Source organism: Serinus canaria, chromosome 1A (genome assembly GCF_022539315.1).
Source record: "Serinus canaria isolate serCan28SL12 chromosome 1A, serCan2020, whole genome shotgun sequence".
NCBI lineage: Eukaryota > Metazoa > Chordata > Aves > Passeriformes > Fringillidae > Serinus > Serinus canaria.
Window position 1 is genome coordinate 11770730 of NC_066314.1, and position 22308 is coordinate 11793037.

Sequence of the window (22308 nt, forward strand, 5' to 3'; positions counted from 1 at the left end):
AGTAGCTTTCCAAAATAACACAAAAGTGGAAAGGGAAAGCAGGAATTATAATTTAGGCCAAATCAAGCCTAAAACACATAACTTTTATTGTGTTACTTGTGTTGTATATTTTATTTCTCTCCATACGTCACAATTTTTTTATTCTGAATTAAAAGATACGTTCAGTCTTTACACTGAAATGAAATGCTGATATTTCTTTTTTATTTCTCAAACTGAAGGACTTTCAAGAATGTCATAAAGCTATAGGATGAGAATGGGAAGTTCCCAGACACTTAAATTACTATCAATTTAACTTCTTAATCTCTACAAACATTCAAGTCCAGGGAGTGGGGTTTTGTTTGGTTTTACTTCCTTTGCAAGTCCCTCTCTCAAATGTGCAAAGTGTAATTTAAAATACTCAGATCTACACAGTTATCTCAGCTCTTGCCCTGCTACTACTGCTCAGTCTTAATTCACCACAGCACAGCCAGAGCAAGCAGGAAGTTGAAGGCTCCCACTCTCATCAACCTGAAGAGGAAGGAAACTGAAAACCTCAGAGCCCAAGAGACAAATACATTATCATCTGAACAATCCAGTTCTTCCCCAATGACAATTATTCTACTTTCTATGTCAATGAACTCATGCACTGTAACACAAATTCACATCATTTTATCCACAGGGAATTCACTCTTCTCATTTCTAGACAGACACAAAGAGAAGAAGGTATTTACAGTGTTTACATATGCAAAGGTAACTTCCAAAACTAAGGTCATTCTTCATAGTCTGAAGATATTGAAAAACACCTCTTTGATCTGGACTGGGAATCCCAAATGGTCATGGGCTTTTTATTTAGTTAACATGCAAACAGGCTTCAAACAAGGCACACGTCACTTCCTGTATCTCACACAGGAATTCTAAGGACAGACACCAAAAAATATCACCTAGCTTCCAACAGGGTTCTTCCTAGGTGAGCTTCCATAAGTAAATCAAGGTTGTAACAAGCATGACTTGGGAAGCAGAAGCATAATAATTCTGCTCATCTCCAGACAACACAAAACTGCCAGAAGGTCTCTCCATGTGCACCTCTGCTGCAGTAGCAGCTCAGTCTCTATGCACCACTTGAAGCAAAATGAAGTGTGAGGTGTTTTTACATCTAACAGGACCTCAGTTAACAGCAACTCAATTATAGCAATTGAACTGTCATTGCCAGGTGCATTTCAAGTTTCAACCACATAGCAAAGCCAGATGCAATTAAAGAGAGCACACAAGCATCTAATGCTCAGCCAGCACCTATGAAGTCTTCACTGAACCTTTAATCCTAGATTAACCTATTCCACACTCCCTTCCAATTATAAATGGCAATTCAGGCAAACATTTTTCAGACACCTAGGTGAAGCCAATCAACACCTACCACTCCCCACAGTGCACAGCCTTCAGCACTCCCACAGCAGCTGTGGTCTGTCGCTCAAAGCCTTGTCCTATGTGATCCGCATGGGCTCGGGTCCGGTCTTCAAAGAGCATTTCACGGGGTTCACTGGTTCGAGGTAGGTACTGCAGGTTTTTGATTTCATTGGTAGTTCTGCACAAGAAAAACAGTAACAGTGATACAGAAATTTCTCTGAATTATCTAATTCCCATCATAGGCAATAGGACTGCTCATCTACACAAAAAAAAACCCCTCTTTTCTTAATTTTAAATGGATTATTTTTTGTAATTTAGTTTGTGTCCATTTTCTCTACTCATGTCACTGGGCATTATTGAAATAAGTCCTTTTTACAAATTTCTGTGAAGTACTTAAACACATTGATATGATCCCAACTGAGCATTCTTTTCTCAGTTTTGTCTTTAGCTGGTCCTTATACCCTATGCCACAGAAAAGCTTTAAGATTTCATTTAATGTTGGAGTTGTTACCTTCAAGGTGAGAGAAAAGCCTTTGTCCCCAGAGGTCACAACCATCTACTCACATGTAACAACAGCCTATCAATTGCAGTCCCATGGCAGGTATCAGTAATTGTATGTGTGTACACATTTTCCTTAAGTTTTCACCTTAAATTTCTACTAAAGCTCCAAAAAGGACCAGTACCTTACTTGGCCAGACAGTAAAAATTTAAACAAAAAATTCCAGATTCTTACATAAAAAAACAACAAGAAAGTGGATTTGGAGATGAAGATTTACAGTAATTTATATTAACATATAACATCAAACAGTAAAAGGTTTGGGATAAAATGAATTTGTAAAGAAAACACTGCTAACCAGACATTTACCAAGTAAAATAATTCAACTCACCTCTTCCTTTTGAAAGGTGACTTTGGCATGTCAGCCACAGGGATCATCTGCTCTCCTGGACGTACCCACATAATGGGACCATCATCACTGTCTTTACGACTCTCTAATTTTAAACTAGAAAGTGTTCCCCATGGCAGTGTACACTAATGGGAAATACAAGCCACAATTTTCAAGTGAGTTACTTTAAAAAACTTGTTATAAGCAGGCTTTATCTCTCATGATGAAAGCATTTATTGGAACACTCAATTATCTAAATAAGCATCCCATACTCTCACTTTATTATTCTAACAGCACTACAGAGTATGTTGTCTCCCTTCTCCCAGCCCATTCCCTTCTGTTCTTACTTTTAAGAAGGGTGATTCTTCCAACATATCAAGGAATTCAGGGAAGTAATCCCCCACTTCCTCATCAACTGCTCCAACCAGGCTGATCTGTCTCATTGGGCCAGCTCTATACGTACCATGAGAGTATGTTCTTTTTACCTACAAGTAGAATATGACAACAGAAGTTATACCGAGTCCTCTACTGTGCAAAATCCATTCAATGAGCACCTGTAAACTCTAGGCTTATGCTTTCTGAGATAAAAAGAAAATTATTTTAGTCCTTCAGTCTCCAGTGTATTTAAGATTATTATGAAGTCAATTACTACAAACTCAAAAACAGAAGATCTTATTAAACATCCACGACAATTTGTACTTTATTTTAACATCTGAAGATAAACTGGAGTAACTCATTTACTGCCTTTCAAGACAACATCCCAAACCAGTAACTCCAAAACATTATCAATGCACGTTAGGCTCAGTAACTACTCAATAAGGATTCTTACCTAGATTACTCAAGTCTAGCTGAATTTCTACCTTTTCTCTTGCAACAGGGAGAACTCTGAGTTACAAGTAATTTAACTCTAAACATTTCCTCTGCTGCTTATCCTCTCCAGTATTGCCACTTTGTGAGCACATTAACTAGAGCAAATTAGTGAACACAAGGCCCATAAAGAGTTTGTACAAAAAGTGAAACAATGATCATCACTCCATTTTTGCTGTGCTAGCACATCTTGTGCTCCCTTCAGACTTTAACAGCTGTAGCATTCACCTCTCATGAGGAATCTTCTGCTGTGAAATTTGAACAGAAACACATATTGTTTTAAGTTTTTTTTTCAACAATCTGATCTGTTGCATTTGATCACCAAAATATTCAGGCATGAGATTGATGAGGAGCATGTCCACTTTAGGCTTCTGATTTCCTATTTAACAGGGTGAAAGATGCTGGCATTATGAGATGAAATAGGAAGAGATCAGAATGGATGAAAGAGCAGATGGATTAGTGCACACACTAAGTAAGGCTCCTGTATGACACCTCTAGACATTCTGCATCCACAGCAAGAAAAGTAAAAAATTGCAAGGAAAACAGTTAATGAAATAGTGCTTAGCTGTAGTCCTGACCTAAACAGACCATTAACATTCCTAGCAGTTATGGCAGTGCAGAGGAGAATTAACATCAGTTCCTGAAAATAGAACATGGAACAACACTGTGCCCTTCTGAGAAACTCAACTAATGTAACCAGATCTTTCCAGAAATGCAGAACCAAACATTGTTCCGATCATCCCAGTCATCTCAGTCATCCCAATCATCTGTTTCCTCCCAGCAAACAGATTCATGGCTAAAAGTAGGATTTTACAAAATGTCTTAGCTAATGCTACAGCAACCCATCACAGACACATTGAAATCCTTAGTCATACCTTCCTTCAGGTTTGGTTTTGGGTTTTTTTTTTTTTTTGCAGAGACAGCTAGTGATTTTGTGATAAACATCACAAAACATTAATTTCTGCTGAATTTGCATCAGCTCAGTCCTCAGCTACATCTTCACTGGCACAAAGCATCAGGAGCTTGTACAACTACAGCAATGAGCAAGGAAGAACCCTAAAAAAACACTTTCTGAAGCTACAGATACCCACAAATCTGTGATACTTTATTAAAATGCTTAACATGCTAAAGGATGTTTCTTCCACTGACGTAAGTAGCTTAGTATTCCACCACTCCAGTCCAAGATATTGGGATGCAGTTTCCATCTGCATCCCTGATTAAAGACAGCCATTTTTCTGCCTTTTCCCATGCTTCTTTATGCTACCTACTACCACTCTCCCAAATGACAAGTGCTAAGAGCACAGAAAGTGGCCTGAAGTTGTGTCAAGGGAGGTTTAGATTAGATATTAAAAAGTATTTCTTAACCAGAAAAGTTCTCAAGCACTAGAATAAGCTCCCCAGGGAAATGTCGAGTCACCATCTTTGGAGGCATTTAAAAGATGTACAGATATGGAATTTAAGGACATGGTTTAGTGATGGATTTGGAAAGACTGGGTTAACAGAGGGACTCTTAAAAAGGTCTTAAAGGTCTTTTTCATCCTAAATAATTTTATAAAACACATAGAATTTGATAAACTGGTTGTGAAACTACTCCAAGTGAAAACTCTAAAAAATTCCCCTAAAAATACTAAGTTAAAGCTTGGAAAAACTGTGAAGCTTCCAGCTGGATCAACCTACCCATTTGGCTTATAAACCACTAGGTGCTGGTAAAGAAACCTAAAGTCAGCAAGTATTTAGCTGCAGCATAACATTTGCATTAAGAAGGATCAATTAAGAAACTTCTCATTTGTTCCCAAAAAAACCCATGCCACTGAAAGTTAAAACTGAAAAATGAGCACAACTTTTTCAAGCATTACTTGTCCAAGCCCTTTCACCCCCAGGTTCCCAACCAACCACCCTCCCCTTGATCACAAGGCAGTACAATTGCTTCTCAAGATCCAGCTTAGGTGAAGAAATACCAACAAGAATGCTTAAATAATGTCAAAGTTACAAACGATGAGTGGTTTATTCTGGCACCATATTCAGAATCACATCATTGCAAATACAGAATGAAATGTCTGATTATGAATTTTGTAGAGGCTTAACCCAGGCAGCAGATAGTGATCTTACAGCCCCTGCTCACTCACCTCCCACAGTTGTGAGACATGGGAGAGAACAGGAAAAGCAAGGAAATGTATGGGTCCAGTTAAACACAGTTTATTCAGTAAGACAAAACTGAAGAAGAAAAACCACCAAAAGTGGTGTTCTCCACCACTCACCAACTCCCACAAGCAGACTGATGCCCAGCAGCCCCAAGCAAAAGGCACCTTCCAGCCAACCCATCAGCCCCCTCAGGTGTTCTTGCTGAGCACGATGTTCTACAGCACAGAATATCCTCACAGTCAACTGGGACCAGCTCTCCCAACCATGTCCCCTCCCAGCTTCTTGCCCACCCCAGCCTGCTCACCAGGGGGGTCCTGGAAGCCTAGACACTCTGCCAGTGATGCTCAGCAATAGCCAAAACACCTGTGTGTTACCAACAGTTTTACTCACGAACCCAAAACACAGTCCACAGAGAAAATTAACCCATCCAGACCCAGTATAAGCAGGAAATAAATCCATGTTGGTGATCAAAGGGGAAGATTTGCTCTCTTTTCCCTTCTTGCCTGAGAACATTAGGTCCTCTGAAGAAGGACAGGGAGCAAGCCTAAGGAACTGATCTGAATTTAATCCAGGAATTACCTAAAAAAATTCTATTTTATAAAATAATAAAAAAATAAATAAAGACATAGGCCATAAATACTAATGCCTGGCCAGAAAGAACAAGAGAGAGTTTGAAAGATGAAGCAGCTGTGGGCAAGTGAAAAGCAACTCCTATCTCATCTCTTCCATGAACTGGGTTGTAGCATCCTAAACTCTAGTCTTAGAGAAGAGGGTTATGCTTGAACTACATAACCTTAGATTAGGCTAAAGGATTAGAAAAGCATGCGTAAAAAGGTGAAGTCATTCTTAGTGAGGAACTAATTTTCACTCACTCCCAACTTAGACTACTACTAAGTAATAATGTGAAAACAACAAAACCTCCCATTGATGTCTGACAAATGACAAACCTAAAATTAATCCCAATAAAGACAACAACCAAATAAATATAACCTATGGGATATTAGATAACAGCAACATTTTCCCTTCCTTTTACTGTCAGTATCCTTTGGCTGGTTTGTTCACAGGAAGAGAAACAGCTTGCTCTATGCATTTCTAAACTCACAAAACCAATACTGACGTACTAAAACCAGTACTTATCAAATTCTATTAAATTATGCACTGATTGCTAATAGAGTACTACACATATTAAGTATTTTACATCTATATATATATATACACACACTCTCTATAAAACAATCTTCCCAGATGCAATTTCACAGCTTACAGTGTGACTAGGTTTTTAGAATTTTACAGACTTGCTCAAAACTGGAACAATTTAAATCCATAATAAAAGGAGAAATCAAGGACATGCTGCTCTTCCAGCATGTGGTCAGGAATGAATACACACAAATCACCAAATACATGCAGTATAATACCATGGACAGGTAAAAGAGATAGAAACATAAAATAATAAATACAACATCCTAACTTCTTTCTTCTCATGTAGCTTACATTTGAAGTATGTCACCTAAAAACACAAAAGGAGACTTGTGTCATTCTCTTGCATCACAGTAATGGAAAATTGTCACAGTAAAACCACCACTGAATCAACAATTAGTAAAACTTGACAATTATCTGCTTCTGTGACTCGCACGGCCTCAACTGATTTTTTAATGCAATAGCAAATGTTTTGACAGAAATGTCTTGGTGTCTGACAAGAATCTGAAGGCTAAATGAAAAACACACACACACAGATATATATATATAAAAATACTGAAAATACATTTAAATAATATCATCCTACAAATGGAAACATTTTAAACACTACATGTTAAAGATTTTGTGTTTGAATAAGTCACACAGAGGAGGGAACAATCCAAAGAAACCACGCATTTCAAGAGAGGAATTTAAAAAATGTAAACTGGGGCACATAACAACTGAATTCCTATTTTTAATATAGTATGGTGTGGGTTGTTGTGGGGTTTAGGAAGTTTTTTTCCTTATTTGAAACTATCATTTTCTTGCTAGAATTTTAAGGTTTAAATTTATTTCAATTTTTCACCTTTAAAACCAAAAAAGTCCGGGGAAAAGGTACTCAGAGGAAAAAAATAACCAACAAAATTATCCACCAACTGAATTCAATTTCAAGAAACCCATGAAGTCCCACTAAAGACCAACAGCAAAACCCTAAACCATTACAACACCTAAGTATATGCAAGGACATTGAGGGTTTTGCTACAGAAGTGCACAAGCAATGCACTTACACACTGGTATCTCTCAGACCAGAAAACATCTCGTTTCAGAGAGTGTTCATCTCAAATGCTGCAGCCACGGAAGAGGCCAATGCCATTCCTGCTAACCTGGTACATTTCAATGAAGTGCCCAAGCAGTTTTCTCTTCCTTGCGAACTTCATTCAAATCCTTAAATGCTTCCTTACACTTCCAGTTTCAAACTAACACTGAACATTCATCAAAATTGCTCTGATTTTACAAATACTCCTTAATCTGTTTGGCTGCTTTTTACTATTAAACCTTCCTATGTACCCTATGTACTTCACACTCCTCCCCTCACCTTTTTTCCCTTTTTTAGGTCAGGGTCTTGGTATCAGAATGGGATGTCTTGACAGTTCTGGCATTACTCAATTGTCATTAAAAACCTAAATTCAAGAAATAGTTTCTTTTCCAATTGGAAGTTTCTGGAAATACAATCTCAATATTTGATCAGCGTAAAAGAAATAAGCAAATTCTATTAAAACAAAGTTCTACTGAAAACTACAGAAACATTACTGAAAAGACATAGTTCCAATATAAAAGAATTCTCTCTAGAACACAGGAAAATAATATATGGAAATAAATACTGCACAAATCTTTAATGATAAAGAAATGAAGCACTAAACAATTATTTGAGATTTTCTTTTAGAAATATTTTCATCAATTCCCCTCAAATACTAAAGGAACTAATGACTTCAAGCAGGATTTCACTAATTATTAAAGAGCTAAACAGCAAAAACCTCTCTGCAAAAGATATGTTAAAGAGCTATACAAGGAGGACAGCAAGGAGAAGATAATATTAAAAGAAGATAAAAGAGAAGGGGAATGACAAGCTCTGTGTGCTGAACCTGAAAAAGTGACGACAACCCCTCACAAAGTCACACCACAAACATGAACTATCATTACTATCACAGATCTTCCTCTAAAATACTTATTCATTAATATTTTACTATTCAGTGTCCATCACAGCTAGTATGGCAACACGAATTTATTCCAAACTGAGAACAAAATCAACAAAAATTGTTTCTCTGAAGATGCAATTGCCTGCTGTTATGGAATGGGGCTGATTGTGTAGACCCACAGTCATCCTTGAGCTACCTTTGACACATTTAAACAATGTAATTTGCCAACCCAATAATAAAACCAATCCCTCAAGAGTATTAAGAAGTTCTGCTGGATTAATGAACCAAACTGAACTCACCAGTTCAAGAAGCACCACATCTTGGCACTAGAACATGCAACTGGGAGGAAAGAAGGAATGAGGACATTTTCTTTTGGCAGGAAATCTTCTTTAGATTGGCTCTGGCCATTTGTCTAATTGCAGACTGTACAGTTAGAGTAACCTTTCTAAAGTGAACAGGCTGAATGATGTGCATCCTCTCATACCTACAGCACAAAGGCAGTAAGATAAAACAAGACAAAGCTTGAATAAATCAATGAGAACTGCAAACTGTGTGGTGCAGCTGACAGGAGGAAGGAAGTGATGCCATCCAGAGGCTGGAAAGATGGGCCTTGTGAACCTCATGAAGTTCAACAAGGCCAAGTGCAAGGCCCTGCATGTGGGCTGGGACAATCCCAAGCACAAATGCAGCATGGAGAATCAACTGACAGCAGCCCTGGGCAAAAAGACTGAGACATGCTGCTGGATGAGAGGCCAAACATGACCCAGCAATGTGCACTTGCAGCCCAGAAAGCCAAATGTATCATGGGCTGCCACCCCAGCAGTGTGGGCAGCAGGGCAAGGGAGGGCATCCTGCCCCTCTGCTCTGCTGAGACCCCCCTGTGGTGCTGCAGCCAGCCTGAGGTCCCAAAACAGGAAGAGCATCGACCTGTTGGAGCAAGTCCAGAGGAAGGCCATGAAGATGATGAGGGCTGAAGCACCTCTCCTATGAAGACAGGCTCTTCACAGACAGATTAGAGTTGTTCAGCATGGGGAAGAGGCTCCAGGAACAACCTTTGAGCAACCTTCAAGTACCTAAAGGGGACTGCAAGAGAACTGGAGAGGGACAGTGTACAAGGGTATGTAGTGACAGAACAAGGTGGAATGGTTTCAAATTGGAAGAGGGCAAGTTTAGCTATTACAAAGAATTTCTTTGCTGTGAGGGTGCTGAGGCACTGGAACAGGTTGCCCAGCAAAGCTATGGATGGCCCATCCCTGGAAGTGTTCAAGGCCAGGCTGGATGGAGCTCTGAGCAACTGGTCTAGTGGAAGGGGTCTTGTCCCTGCTCATGGCAGGTGGTTGGAACTAGATAGTCCTTGGGGTCCCTCCCAAAACAAACCACTCCATGATTCTAATTCAAAACCACAAAACAAGTTCTTCAAATCTGGAAGACAGTAACACACCATCTTAAAGAAATAGGTGTCAACAGAAGACAGAGCAGCTAAAGACTATTTAGCCTAATTCCAATTAACAGAAAAAAACCCACTTAGCTGGATACAACTATCAACTACCTAGAAAATAAGATAGTAAGAACTAAAAAACACAGTCACATACAAAATTGAAAACAATCAAGTCAAACTAACCTTTGTTACTATGACTGGATAGGCTTGTTCAGAGGACCAGTACACATCTTAACATTATATACTATAAAACTACTATATTCTAAATTCTAAAAACTGCTACAGTAACATGGTCTAATAAGAGCAAACTGCAGGCAGTTTAGTCTGAGCTCACGTAACTATCTCATTTTGAGGCAGGCAGCAAGGACCCTTCCTTTGAAGGCAGTGTATCCTCATAAAACCCACAGGCATTGCAACACTGCAAATCATAGGAAAGGATCAAAACTAACAAAGCTTGAAACTGGAGAGGGGGTCTGAATGCAAAGGATATAATTCAGTTTAAACAAAAGCAAGAACAACACTCACATACATATTTAATGAACTGCATGAACCTGAAAAGGGCAGTGACTCAATTAGCAGAAGCTGCTGCCACAGCAGATCACAAACTGCTCTGAAAAAGGAAAAAATAGACATAAGAGCAATAATTTGCAAGACACTTGCAGCAATCTTGTCATAGTCTTTGACATCAATGCACCAGGCAGACACTGTCGATTTTTAGTATCGTATACTAAGAAAAAAAATACGGATGACTGAATTGAACATAAGGGGAGATCACTAATAAGGGTATAACATGCAAGCACAGACTGAAATAACTCAAATTACTTGATCTAGGGAGAGGGGAAAAAAGCTATTAAGCAATCCTCAAATATAGAGAAAGCTGAATGAAAAGGATAAATTGTTTGCCTTTTCCACTGAAGATCAGAATAAAAGAGTAAGAGGTCAAACAAGGAAAAAATTATTTTACAAAGGATTTCTTTGCAAAGAGTGGAATCACCTTGAGATCTCCCACAAACAAGGACTTGTCAAATATAGCTTTAAAACAGTCCATCTTGTTTGGCAGCAGAGGTTTTGTCTGGTACTGTGCAGCATTTTACTTCATGTGTACTAAGAAGTTGCCTCTGATCCAAGACAGTAAAATCAATGCACTAATCATTGTTAAACATCAACTGTGAGCTTTGGGGTTTCAGCACAGCAACTAAATCTTACACTTGCCCAGCACGAGGAAAAAATAAAAAGTTCAAAATATTAACATTTGTCTCAACAGCACTAAAGAGCTTAAGTGAAGTGATGTAAGCTGCAAGTAGGTGGCAAAAGCTGATTATTTACGTTCTTTCAAATCCTCCTAAGAATCTGATGAGATCCATGGCTATCGGGTAACTGATGCAGCTGTTGCCATCTACACAAATACAGAGCCCAGGGAAGATGGGGCTACAAGACAATTTTTCACCACCTGAAGGACTGACTTCATGGCTACAAGGATATCCAAACTAATTTCATTTTGCCCAGTTACAGAAACTGTCTGACTAAGCCTTGCAGTGCATCAGTGAGTTCAGAAAGAGCTGTTACACTTATGCAAAAAAATTTTAAGGAGCACTCAGGCATAGGCCCAAGCTGGATGATGCATTTCCTCTCCCTGCAAAATTTAAAAGCTAATTCTCATTAGAAAAAACCAGTTCCAAAATCCTGTCTCCTGCATCTGCTGCAAATACTCTCACAAATCTGTGTCCCTTATCTTCTAACAAGTACAATAACATTACTCTTATCTGACACAGGTGTACTGGGAAGCAAGCTGAAAGGAGTTAGTTTCCAACTCTACAATTGTGAAAACTAAGAAAATTACTTGAGAGATGCAGACTTTAGAGGGAAACTTAGGAGGACTCCAATTTGACCTCAGCAATAGAATTTACTGTGCAATCTGACTCTTGTCACAGAACTTGATGACTTAAAAATATGCATTACTTAAAACCAAAAAATCACAAACCCACATCTGTCACAAAACAGGAGGCGGAAGATTGAGTAGTAACAAAAGGTTCAACTTGAAAAACAAAAATTGATAAAACACTCTATAACACTTTCCATTTCAGGCTTCCCTCAAACTTCATTCTTCTTTTTATAATACTTTTCTTGATCTTTTTAAATACTTACATTTGTTAGATTGATTACATGTGCTACATGAGCTCTGAGAAACCACCAAAGAACCTCTTGTATCAAAGTGAGCTTCATTTCAGTGTTTCAGTTAAAATTACCAAAGGAATACCCAAGTTTCTTAAAGCTGATGAAGTCCAAGATACATACTCAAAGCAGACTTGATAAAATCAACTTCCTCCTCAATTAAGGCTGTACAACAGCTGCTAGACATTGCTCAGGCTGCCCAGGTCAAGGAACACCACAGCACAAAGCTGGGGAAATGTAGGAACAGAAAACCAAATACATTTAAAGCTTCATCAAAATATACTGCAACAAGATATTAGAATCCCTTTAAAAGATTCACAAAGAACTTAGTGAGACAGGATAATGTTCTCAATCTGCACAAAATGTAACACATCAAAAAGGAGAATACAAAGCTAACAAAACATTTTAACTGTAGCAGACCACATTAAAAAAAAACCAAAATAAATAGCCAAAGTAAAACAGAAATAAGAAAACCATAAGGAAAATTAGAATCAATAACGAGGCAACCAAGATACTGACTTAAATATTCCAGGAAACAAAAATGCTGCACAGAAGACAAAGTCTGATGTTTGCCTGTACACGTTATTTATACACCCTCTACCCCTTAATTAGCAAAAATACAAGGAGCCAAGCCTTTTCTGTCAAGCAACCAAACTGAGAAGTAATAAAATGCCATGAAAACTAAGAAAAAAAAAAGAGGGAACACAAAGGAAAAGAAGATACCAGAACTAAACCTCCAGCCAAGTAAAATACAGCTTACACCATGGAGCTCACCAGTTGAATGCTGTAATAACACAGTTCAGCTTCTTTCATCTACCACAGCCTCTCTCTGTTCCTCCTTCACTTACACAAAAATGGGGAATTATGATTTCAACCCCAAAGAACAAAGGACTGCTTTAACTACAGATGTTGATGTTACCATTGTAATAACAATTTAATCTATCCTTCTAGTAAAAGAATTCTATGATAATTCACAACAACAAAATTTGGGCTTTCATTAGCTATTTCTTTAGGGCAGGCACTAGCACACAGCTATGGGGTGTTAATGCAACCCAAGAGAACCAGCTGGATTTAAGGAACATACATACAAGGACAGATCTAGCTTTTCTTATCAAAAATGGCCAAAAAGCAGCTCTGGAGAGCTGCCCATTATATGTTATGTGATTTTTATTAATAATGATTCAGTTTACATACTCAAGAAAAACAGTGACTGTAGCTCACAGAATATTCATATTCCATGGTAAATATTTTCTCAGCCAGCACTGCAAATGTTCTCTTGCAGCAACATTTTAGTTCTGCATATCCTTGTGGATAACACACACCTGAATTTTGTCAATACATGCAGGTGTTCTATGCAAATGTCTATGCAGCCAAAGGGAAAAAATAGGCATGGTTTTCATGAAGGAGATGACAGTGTAACTTACACTTGAACTCTCAGTCTCAAAAGTGAAGATGAAATAGTTTAAAGCTGATCCATACAACATCTAAATTCACAAATATGGGAGTTAAAAGAGTAATTGTGAGATTAAATTGATATAAATAACAGGACTGGGTTTCTGCATAAATTGTTTCATAGTCACTGGAGGGGCTTTTTGCAACAACCTCATCACCAAGGTGAAAATCGGACAGATTTTTTTTCCTGAAAACCAGTGCTATGAATTGTTTCTGTGCAACAGAAATGTATTTTCTACAGCAAGTTAATAAACAGCAGAGGTGATGCTTAATCAGCAGCTGTTGTTAAGAAAGCATACAGTCATTTCTTTAAAAAAAATTTGAAATAAAAAGAATAGTCAAAAGCTGCCAGTCATTCCACCATTTAACTTAAGAGCTTTCAGAGAATCCAGTGAGGAGAAACGCACAGGGATAAGGACCAAATCTACATCCACAATATCCCCAAGTTCTTCTTTGAGAATGGATTTAGAAAATCCAAACTACAAATGCAGCTAATGTAATTGTGCCCTATCCAGGTTTTTATGTATAACACTGTATTAAAGCATTTCAGTTTTATGACAATACAGACATACTACCGTTCAGAAACCCAGAAAGCCACAGCTAAACCATTTCTAACCATGAGTTTTGGAGGGTTATCTGCAGCTACAGAAACAAATCCAAAGAAACCTACACACACAAGCATGCAAACACTTGCCCTCCCACCAAAAATCCAATATGACGTCTCATATTGGATTAACAATTAACAATTTCATGTCTCTTCTCATCTTCAATAATGCAGAACTGACTTATTAAAGAAATCCCTTGTTTCTAGTCTTCTGTGCCATCCACATAACAGAGCCAATAGCAACTACTCTAAAAAAAAACCCGTTCACAGTTGTTTGAAACCATTATATGACTTTAGAAAGTAAAATGCATAACCTCTTACCTGAGCATGAAAATTTGACATAGTCGTTGTCTCTATATCTTTCTTTCCCAAAATCTCCATTTTCACTGGTGAATTGGGAAAATTAAATGAAAAGTAGTCTAAAAAGTCAGGTAAATAAGTAGCTGCCCCATGAACAATACCCATTACATAGTAAGCTGCACAGTTTTCATTTTCACTAAAAACCAGACCCACAAACTCTTCTGCAAATCTCTCCATCTCCACAGGAGACAAGTGGGAGAGTTCATTACTGTAGGCATGGATAACTGATGCACCTCCGTTAGGCTGGTGCTCAATATGAATCAGCTGTTTGAACTCCAATGTGTCCAACCTTTTGAGTTTATTTTGAACCCGTGGCTCCTTTAACGAGACAAATGGAAACTCACTGTTCTCTGGTATCTTGGACTCATAGTCCTTCTTGGGATCCATATTTTTCCCATTGAAATCCTTAAGATGATCATCTATGATGCCTTTGGCTTCCTGATCCTCAATGTCAGAAACCAATCCTGAGCAGATGGTCTGAATAGATTTGCTGTACATTTTTGGACGCTTCCTCTTCTCATTCTCTTTATGTTTCTTTTTCTTTTTCTTCTTAACTTTTTTAATCTGTAGCTCTTCTGCATTGGTTTTTGGTTTCTCCTTCCCACCTGTTGAGAGTTTAAAAAAAAAAAGATCTCTTAAGGAAATTTTTATACAAAATGTATATTTAAAGATTGGGATTCAAAGTCACCAAAACCCTCACTGTGGCACAAAAAGACCAGAGACCAAAAGTAAGGGTCACAATGTGTGCGTTACCAAAAGTGAGAAGGGGAAGAGACACCTGCCATGTGCAATTGATAAATAAGCTGAGACAACAAGGGAAAGACATCACAATAAACCAAGTTTCCCCAGGCTGCTTTCACGATGAGTTGCAGTCCATCATTCCCTTTAGCTGGTCATTAGCAGCTGCAGCCCCGTGAAGTCCAGAGACCTCACAGGACAGCTGTCCAACACTGCCAAACAAGGGGCCTACAAACCATCCATGGATATGAACAGCAGCAGCAAGCTGCCCACGAGATGCCACTGCCAGAACTGACCTTGTCTGACGGGCTTCTGCACATGGTCATTCTTTCACAACTAGAAAAACTTTGTTCAAGAACAAGTGGGAACATCTAAAAACTCATCCCATACATATTATATCAAATAAAATTAAAACAAAAGACACATTAAAGAAAATGCTCACAAAAAGAAACTAGTTTCAAGTTCCCTTAATATACAAGCTGACATGAAAACAAACTGTCCTAAATGTCCAAAATGTCCTAAAGGCAGAAGTTACTCATTTGGGGATAGCACATTCAAGTGATTCCCAAGGTAAATGTTCTCACTTGTTTTAAAAAAGTTTGGTTTTTTTTTTTTTTTTTTGCAAGTTACAGAAGTGGTAGCCAAAAAAGTTCTAGCACTACACTGCCCTAAGATCGAGCAGTCAAAATGATTTAGCACATCATAAAACAAAGTTAGTGGGTATGTTTCAGCACAAAGTTATATTCACAACAGCAATTCAAAACCAGCATGTTCAAACACAGAAGCTTTCAAGTTTAAAAAGAACGCATTTCATTGCAAGACTAAGTCATATGAAATTTCCAAGAGTTAAGTAAGCCAGTCTCTACTACAATTCTGCAGTAGATTATTTTCAGCTTGCCATCCCACATCCAAGTAACTTAACAGAAGTCCTTTAAGAAAGAAAAAAAAAAAGACCACAACTGTTGGTGTATGAGATCACAAATTCTTGCTGATCATTAAGAGGTTGGACATGGAAGATGCAGATACTAGAAAGGAGAACAAGCAATTGAGACACTCAGGTCTGAGTCCCCGGAGGTTTGTGACAGCAGCTAAATACTTCTGGGGTTCTTGAAGTGGAGGCAGATTTAGTTATCTCCCTGGATTCTATTTTCTCACAGAGAGGGGAATGAGAAGTGCCCTGAGGTCACCTCATTTCTTATTTAGTCCAAACAAGGAAATGGATTCTAGGATTTCTTAACCTAATCTACACAGTTAATAACTACAAAGACTCTCTTCACTCAGAATCAGATTTAACACTACACACTCTCTGAACAATTTTTTTTCACTTTTAGCTAGCTAAGTTCAACTGCCAAAAGTTCAACTGCCAGTATCTTCATGGAAGTCTGTCCTTTCTTAGGCTAAATTTAATGTAAACCCAGCATCAAACCTCAGCAACAGGACTGCTTCATCTGGTAGATGCAATATTCACCACTTCTTTGTTAACATCCTCTTTCTATCAGAGTCTTTAAGTCTAGTGGGCATGAACAGACCAGGAAGACCAGCAACAGGTGTTCAATAACTAAGTACTTCAACCTCAGAGGAATCCTGAAAATGGTTCATTCAGGGTGGCAGGGTCCTTGTGTGCAATGTCATTACCCGGCAAAAAAATCACCTACTGCTACGTTCTGGGGCATTTTAATGGTGTCATTATGGCATCAGCTCCAGTCAGTGGGAAATAAAAACAAAGAAACGGCTTATGACAGTGGGAAGTTACATACTGCAGGCTTTGAAATCAATACAAATCTCAAAATACAGACTCAGACATTTTTCCCCTCCTCCTGACTGCAGGAATACACAACTGCAAAAAAGCATCTGGGTATATAGGTATTGCAAACTCTTAATAATGCTTTAACTCAGCATTTTAAAATTGTTTCACTCTAAATATGAATTTTTTTTGCTATGCTGATGGATATCACAAAGAAGTCAAGCACTCTGCAGATATTATATTAGTTTGAATATACAAACTATAGAACTGTAGCACCAAATGCTGGAGTGAGGTGATGCAGAGGGAAGCAGGAGTTACCTGCCAACCCACTTATTTTCAAATGGAGAGCCGACTTTTGCTCAAACTAGTCACTCAGACCTGGGACATTATGTATAGCAGAAAAGGATAGAAATTTGTATTGACTGGGGTTCAATCAGAGAAATATAAATAGCAATAAACTTCACAGCAAGAAGCTATTTGCTGCAGTAAGAGCAAATCACACTAAGTTGCAAAAATGCTGCACACAATTTGGAACAAAATATTTGCCCACAGCCCCTCATTCCTGTGTGCAACTCTCTTCCATGGATTTTTTTGGATCTCTATATATACAAAGGATGGAACTGGGATCAGTTTTAATTCTGAAACACTTGGAAACCAGGAGAGCAACAATCACTGAAAGAACAAAAGGCTGTATAACAACAAAAAAACACCAGAAGATCTATGATGGAAAGTAGCAGGGTCCCCTGAACTGCTACTTGCAGTAAAGAGAAAAATGGTGTCTATCCTTGGGAGACAAAACATCAACCCACCTTCAATGTCTGAACTACTGATGCCACTGAAGCAGAAAAGAAGCCTTAAAACACAAAAACCAGAAGATAAAAAATATTCCAAATGGGCTTTTTTCAAAACATTACTAGAACTAAACACTTTGAAAAAAATGCATACCAACAAGAGTAAAACTAAGATCTCTAAAACCACTTCAAGCAGGAATTAGGTAACGCAACTTCAAAAACTGCTTAGTTGTTTTGAGCCTTTTTAAAATTCACACAAGCTTTTGCTACTGCATACACAAGTTCTGTCAAAAACTCCATTTCCCCACAAGCAGCAGCAAATGACATACATACAGAAAATTATTTGTATAGACACTTCATACACCCCACATTGCAAAGAAAATAACATCTTAAAATCAAATTGTATATTGAAAGACTGAAAAAATGTGACAATTACTCAGCCTTCAAATGGATATGACACAGCTGAGCTATGTATAAGCTCAATGCCAGATGATCCAACCCCCCCACCCTCCTCTGTCACTGCTCCCAGCACATGGTCCTGCACCACTGCTGCTACTGACTGATGCTCATCAACTGCACAGCAACTGAATGGCTCAGCAAAAAGCTATTCACTCTGCTGCTACATCCATGAACTGCTTCCAGCACTGAACTGGTTCCAGCACTAGCACTCTGCTGCTACATCAGTGAACTGGCTCCAGCACTGTCAGACAGGAACTAAAGCACACAGGCCACTGAGAGCAGGACACAATGTGTACCAGCACCCACCTGTCCTCGGGGCAGCAAACCACCTGGTCTGCTCAGCTACCCTGTCCCCCACACCTTCTCCATCCACCCCAGCACTGAACAAAGCTGAATTTTTACAGGTTAAAAAAGTCCCACCACCTCACCCAACTGTACATTTATGAGACAGGATCAATTTCCTAGGAAAACTTAACAGAAATTTTTGTTACCTGAACACTTGAACTTTTAAATTTAACGAAAAAAGTTATAAAATTTAGCTTTTAAAGGTAACATTTTCATTCATTTATCATTTAAAGGTAACATTTAGTTTGGTTTTTTTTTAGCATTTAGTTCATTTAAAGGTAACATTAAGTTCATTTATCACTTATAGGTAACATTTTAGTTCATTATTAGTGCAGGTCAGACTATAATTTTTTCCACCTTTGACACCTGCATACGCCCAATTTTAAAATACTTATGTTCAACTATTTTAGTGTCCAGACAGTTCTCCTGAGGAATACAAACACAAAGTGAAAAACTGATTTCTAGAAGTAAATAGTATTTCTCAGTAAAGCTTGAATAGAATGTGACAGATAGAGGAGGAAGAACATTTCTAGCCCAAGGCTTCTGCTCTGATCAATTTCAAAGATCCACTCTGAAGTAGATGTTTAAAGCTGCTCAGAAACTGCAAATACTTAAGAGCAAAAAGAGATAGCTTGCTGGAATACTGGAATTGCTATCAGCAATGCCCAATACCTTCTTCTTTAACTTCTTCTGCATTAGCTGTAGAGAGGAGCAGAAACACACTCATTTAGTCACTTCTTTGCTGCATACATCAAAGTACTTTAAAGTAAAATGAGCTGCTTCTTCCAAAACCAATAACACTGCTTTGACACTTCACTAATGGACACCAAGAAAGAAGAGCAGCTTTCCACATCTCTCTAGGGCAGTAATCAAGTTGCTCCAGAGCAGACATACAGAATTTGGTGAAAACATAAATAAGCAATCCAAAAAAGTTTAAATAAAGACCCCAACACAAGGCTGAGATATCCAACCTACTTTGTTTTAAGTCAGATTTAGGAACAGCAGCGCAGTACTTGATACAAGCTAACTGGATTCACCTCTTACTGCAGAGGCACACACTGGCAACCCAAAACTTTCCAGACAGGTGTTTCAGAGATTTCACCAGCAAACACAGTACAGGTGTGTACATCCATACATATACATACACATACGACTCTTGGAATAGAATGTCACACATTTTGAAGTGCATTGCATGTTTGTCTCTGTGTCCTGAGATCCATTTAGACACAGCAGGTACTGAACCTATGAACAAAAAGCTTTTTCCACCACATGGTTTGGAAACACGAGACAGAAATTAACAATTTTAAGTCACATTTCATTTAATGTGACTCACTGCCCTAGGACCCCAGGAATGAAAAATAACAGCGACAGGGGGTAGATAAAAAAACTCTCAGCATTCACACTTACAGGAACTTTCCCCTCCGACCTGTTGATAAAAAGTACACCAAGCTCACACTTTTCTGGACTATAAAAAAACAAAGAACAACTTCTGCTCTTATTTGGCTTAGCAGTATCTGCACAAGGATAGAGCTACAAAATTTGCACTGTATCAATAAATCAGAAGAATGGAAATTATGTTCATTCTGTTCATGCATGCACTACTCAGCAGTATCAGAACTAATGCTAAGTAACTTTTAGTCATCTTCTAGGTACCAAGCCTTACATACCATAAATAGAAAAATAATTCTCACATGCACACATCTACAGGACTGGTAGATCTTTCAAGGTAACTCAGCACACCTTATTTTTTGTGGTGCCATAATATACCCGTCACTGTTAGTGACATGGGACCTACAACTAAGGACTGACACTCAAAACTGTTCAAATTTTATGCAAATAAGCCAATGCTCTGTTATTACAAGATGACACATACCTGTAATTAAAACTGATGCTGGACAGCCTAATATCTGCTTTATCTGTCTAATTACAGATACCTTCCAAATGTAAGTTTTTGCAAGAAGTCAGACATTACCTGAAATTTATTTTATGCTGTGTTTTGTTCATTTGTTGTGCTTGATCATTTGATCTGAAATTTTAAATAAGCAGAGACCATGAAGTTGAAGACTTTATTCAGTTGTTTCAACCAGAGCAGGTGTTTCTCAACTTCGAGGTCACAGCCAGAATTATTAGAGGGGGACTTAGGATATTTCAAAACAAAAGCCAAAAACTAGTAACACTTAAGTCTTTGTTTTCCACAGTTTTCTAGCTGACAGCTAGTAGCAGGAAGGCACAAACATTTTTAACAGCAGCTAGTAATTAAAATCGGTTTTTAGTTCCTTACTTTAGGAGAGCCTAGCCACCAAAATTTAACATTTTCATTTTGATGTATCAGAAGTCTTTGCTTCATATTCCAGATCCCCAGCTCCAGCAGAAAGCTTTTCAGCACAGCTCTCCCTCCAGTTGCCACTTGCTCCATCTCATTTGAAATCTGTGTTTTACCCTCTACTCATCTATTTTATTGGTAAAAGTTGGTAACTTGGTGCATAAGGACTATGAGCCAAACTCAGTATTGGATTGTGGATTGTGTGCCCTGCACTCTTATCTCAGTCTTACTCCCTCAACTAAAGTGCATTGCATACAAATCCTGAACATTTTCCCTAAAGACACACAAAGACTCATGTCTCACATTCAATATACTGATTTTATAATTACTCATGTAAAAAAACCCATCTATAAAAAATTTTAAAGGGTCATAAAAAGGTACAATTAAATGTTATTTCTTCCAGAAGAGTAATTTAAAAGAACCTTCAGAAAACAATTTGGATTTATGTATGTTCATACCAGCAAATAAAATATTCATTTTCAGTTCTTTCCTGAATTTTGGCATTCAATAAACCAAGGTATTTAATCTTGCAGAAATACATAATAAGAATTTCTCCTACTGCAAATTTAGCAGTTGCTGTGCTCAGATATAAATAATCAGAAAAACAAGACTGACTTTTTTCTAAAATGAAAAACAGAAATGGGACTGTTTACATATAAACCTATTAATCATCCTCCTTTTTGCAGAACCTCCAGTAACTTTGTCACATAACATTGGTGGAAATATTTTGCATGAAATGCTCAATATCTAGACAGTAACTATTTACAAAGCAGATTTTTCTAAAAAGTAAATTTAAATCACTTAAGAGTTTCTGAATGTTTAACAATATGCATGTGCCAAGCAGCTTTTGTCTGAAAACTGAGCTCTTCTTTCCACACAGCAGACAGAGACGCAGAGACAATTCTACAGCCCTATCTACAGAGAATATATCTTTTAAATGCAAAAGGATGACAAAGAAACCTTTTAACTCTAGGTTTATAAAAAAGCCATCTTTCAGAGAGCCTCATTTCCTTTAGCAGCCTCAAGCACAGTAGAGAAACCCTTTCTAAGAATTGCCCTTCTCCAACACGGGCAAGTTTTATCACTGCTTTCAACAGAATGCCAACCCAAGTTTAGGCAAATGAACAGCTCACAAACCAGAACCTCCAAGTATAAATAAACTCTTCCACATTCAGCTTAGAGCACCAAAATTAGGCTTATGCACCAGCTCTCCCTCAAAAGGCATCCGTCCCTCAGTACTGACCTCTTCTATAACTCATCACCTCTGACCTTGGACAGCCAGTTTAGCTGTCTGAAGTCACGTAGGCTGTTACCTCCACCCCCTCAGCCAAAGTCAGTCACAAACAGATGGTCAGAGCAATATTTTACAACAAGATATAGATCTAATACCTAGAAGAAGGAAATAAGCTGTCTTTAGGCACTGTAACTTGGTCTCTAAACAGACACAGACTAAAAAC

The 22308-nt window shown here is 38.1% G+C and overlaps 1 protein-coding gene across 2 annotated transcripts in view; it reads right to left on the bottom strand.

Moving 5' to 3' along the window:
* Positions 1 to 22308, bottom strand: part of RSBN1L (round spermatid basic protein 1 like) — a 44942-nt gene that overhangs the window by 8874 nt on the left and 13760 nt on the right. The window contains exons 3-7 of one of the 2 annotated variants that reach the window (XM_050983372.1): positions 14796 to 15056; positions 14413 to 14477; positions 2612 to 2749; positions 2268 to 2410; positions 1391 to 1558 (exon numbers count right to left, since the gene is read on the bottom strand). In XM_050983372.1, the coding sequence (XP_050839329.1) occupies positions 1391 to 1558; positions 2268 to 2410; positions 2612 to 2749; positions 14413 to 14477; positions 14796 to 15056 (775 nt within the window). Of the gene's footprint in view, positions 1 to 1390; positions 1559 to 2267; positions 2411 to 2611; positions 2750 to 14412; positions 15057 to 22308 lie in introns of both variants that reach the window. The other variant, XM_009087070.4, reaches the window with a different exon arrangement.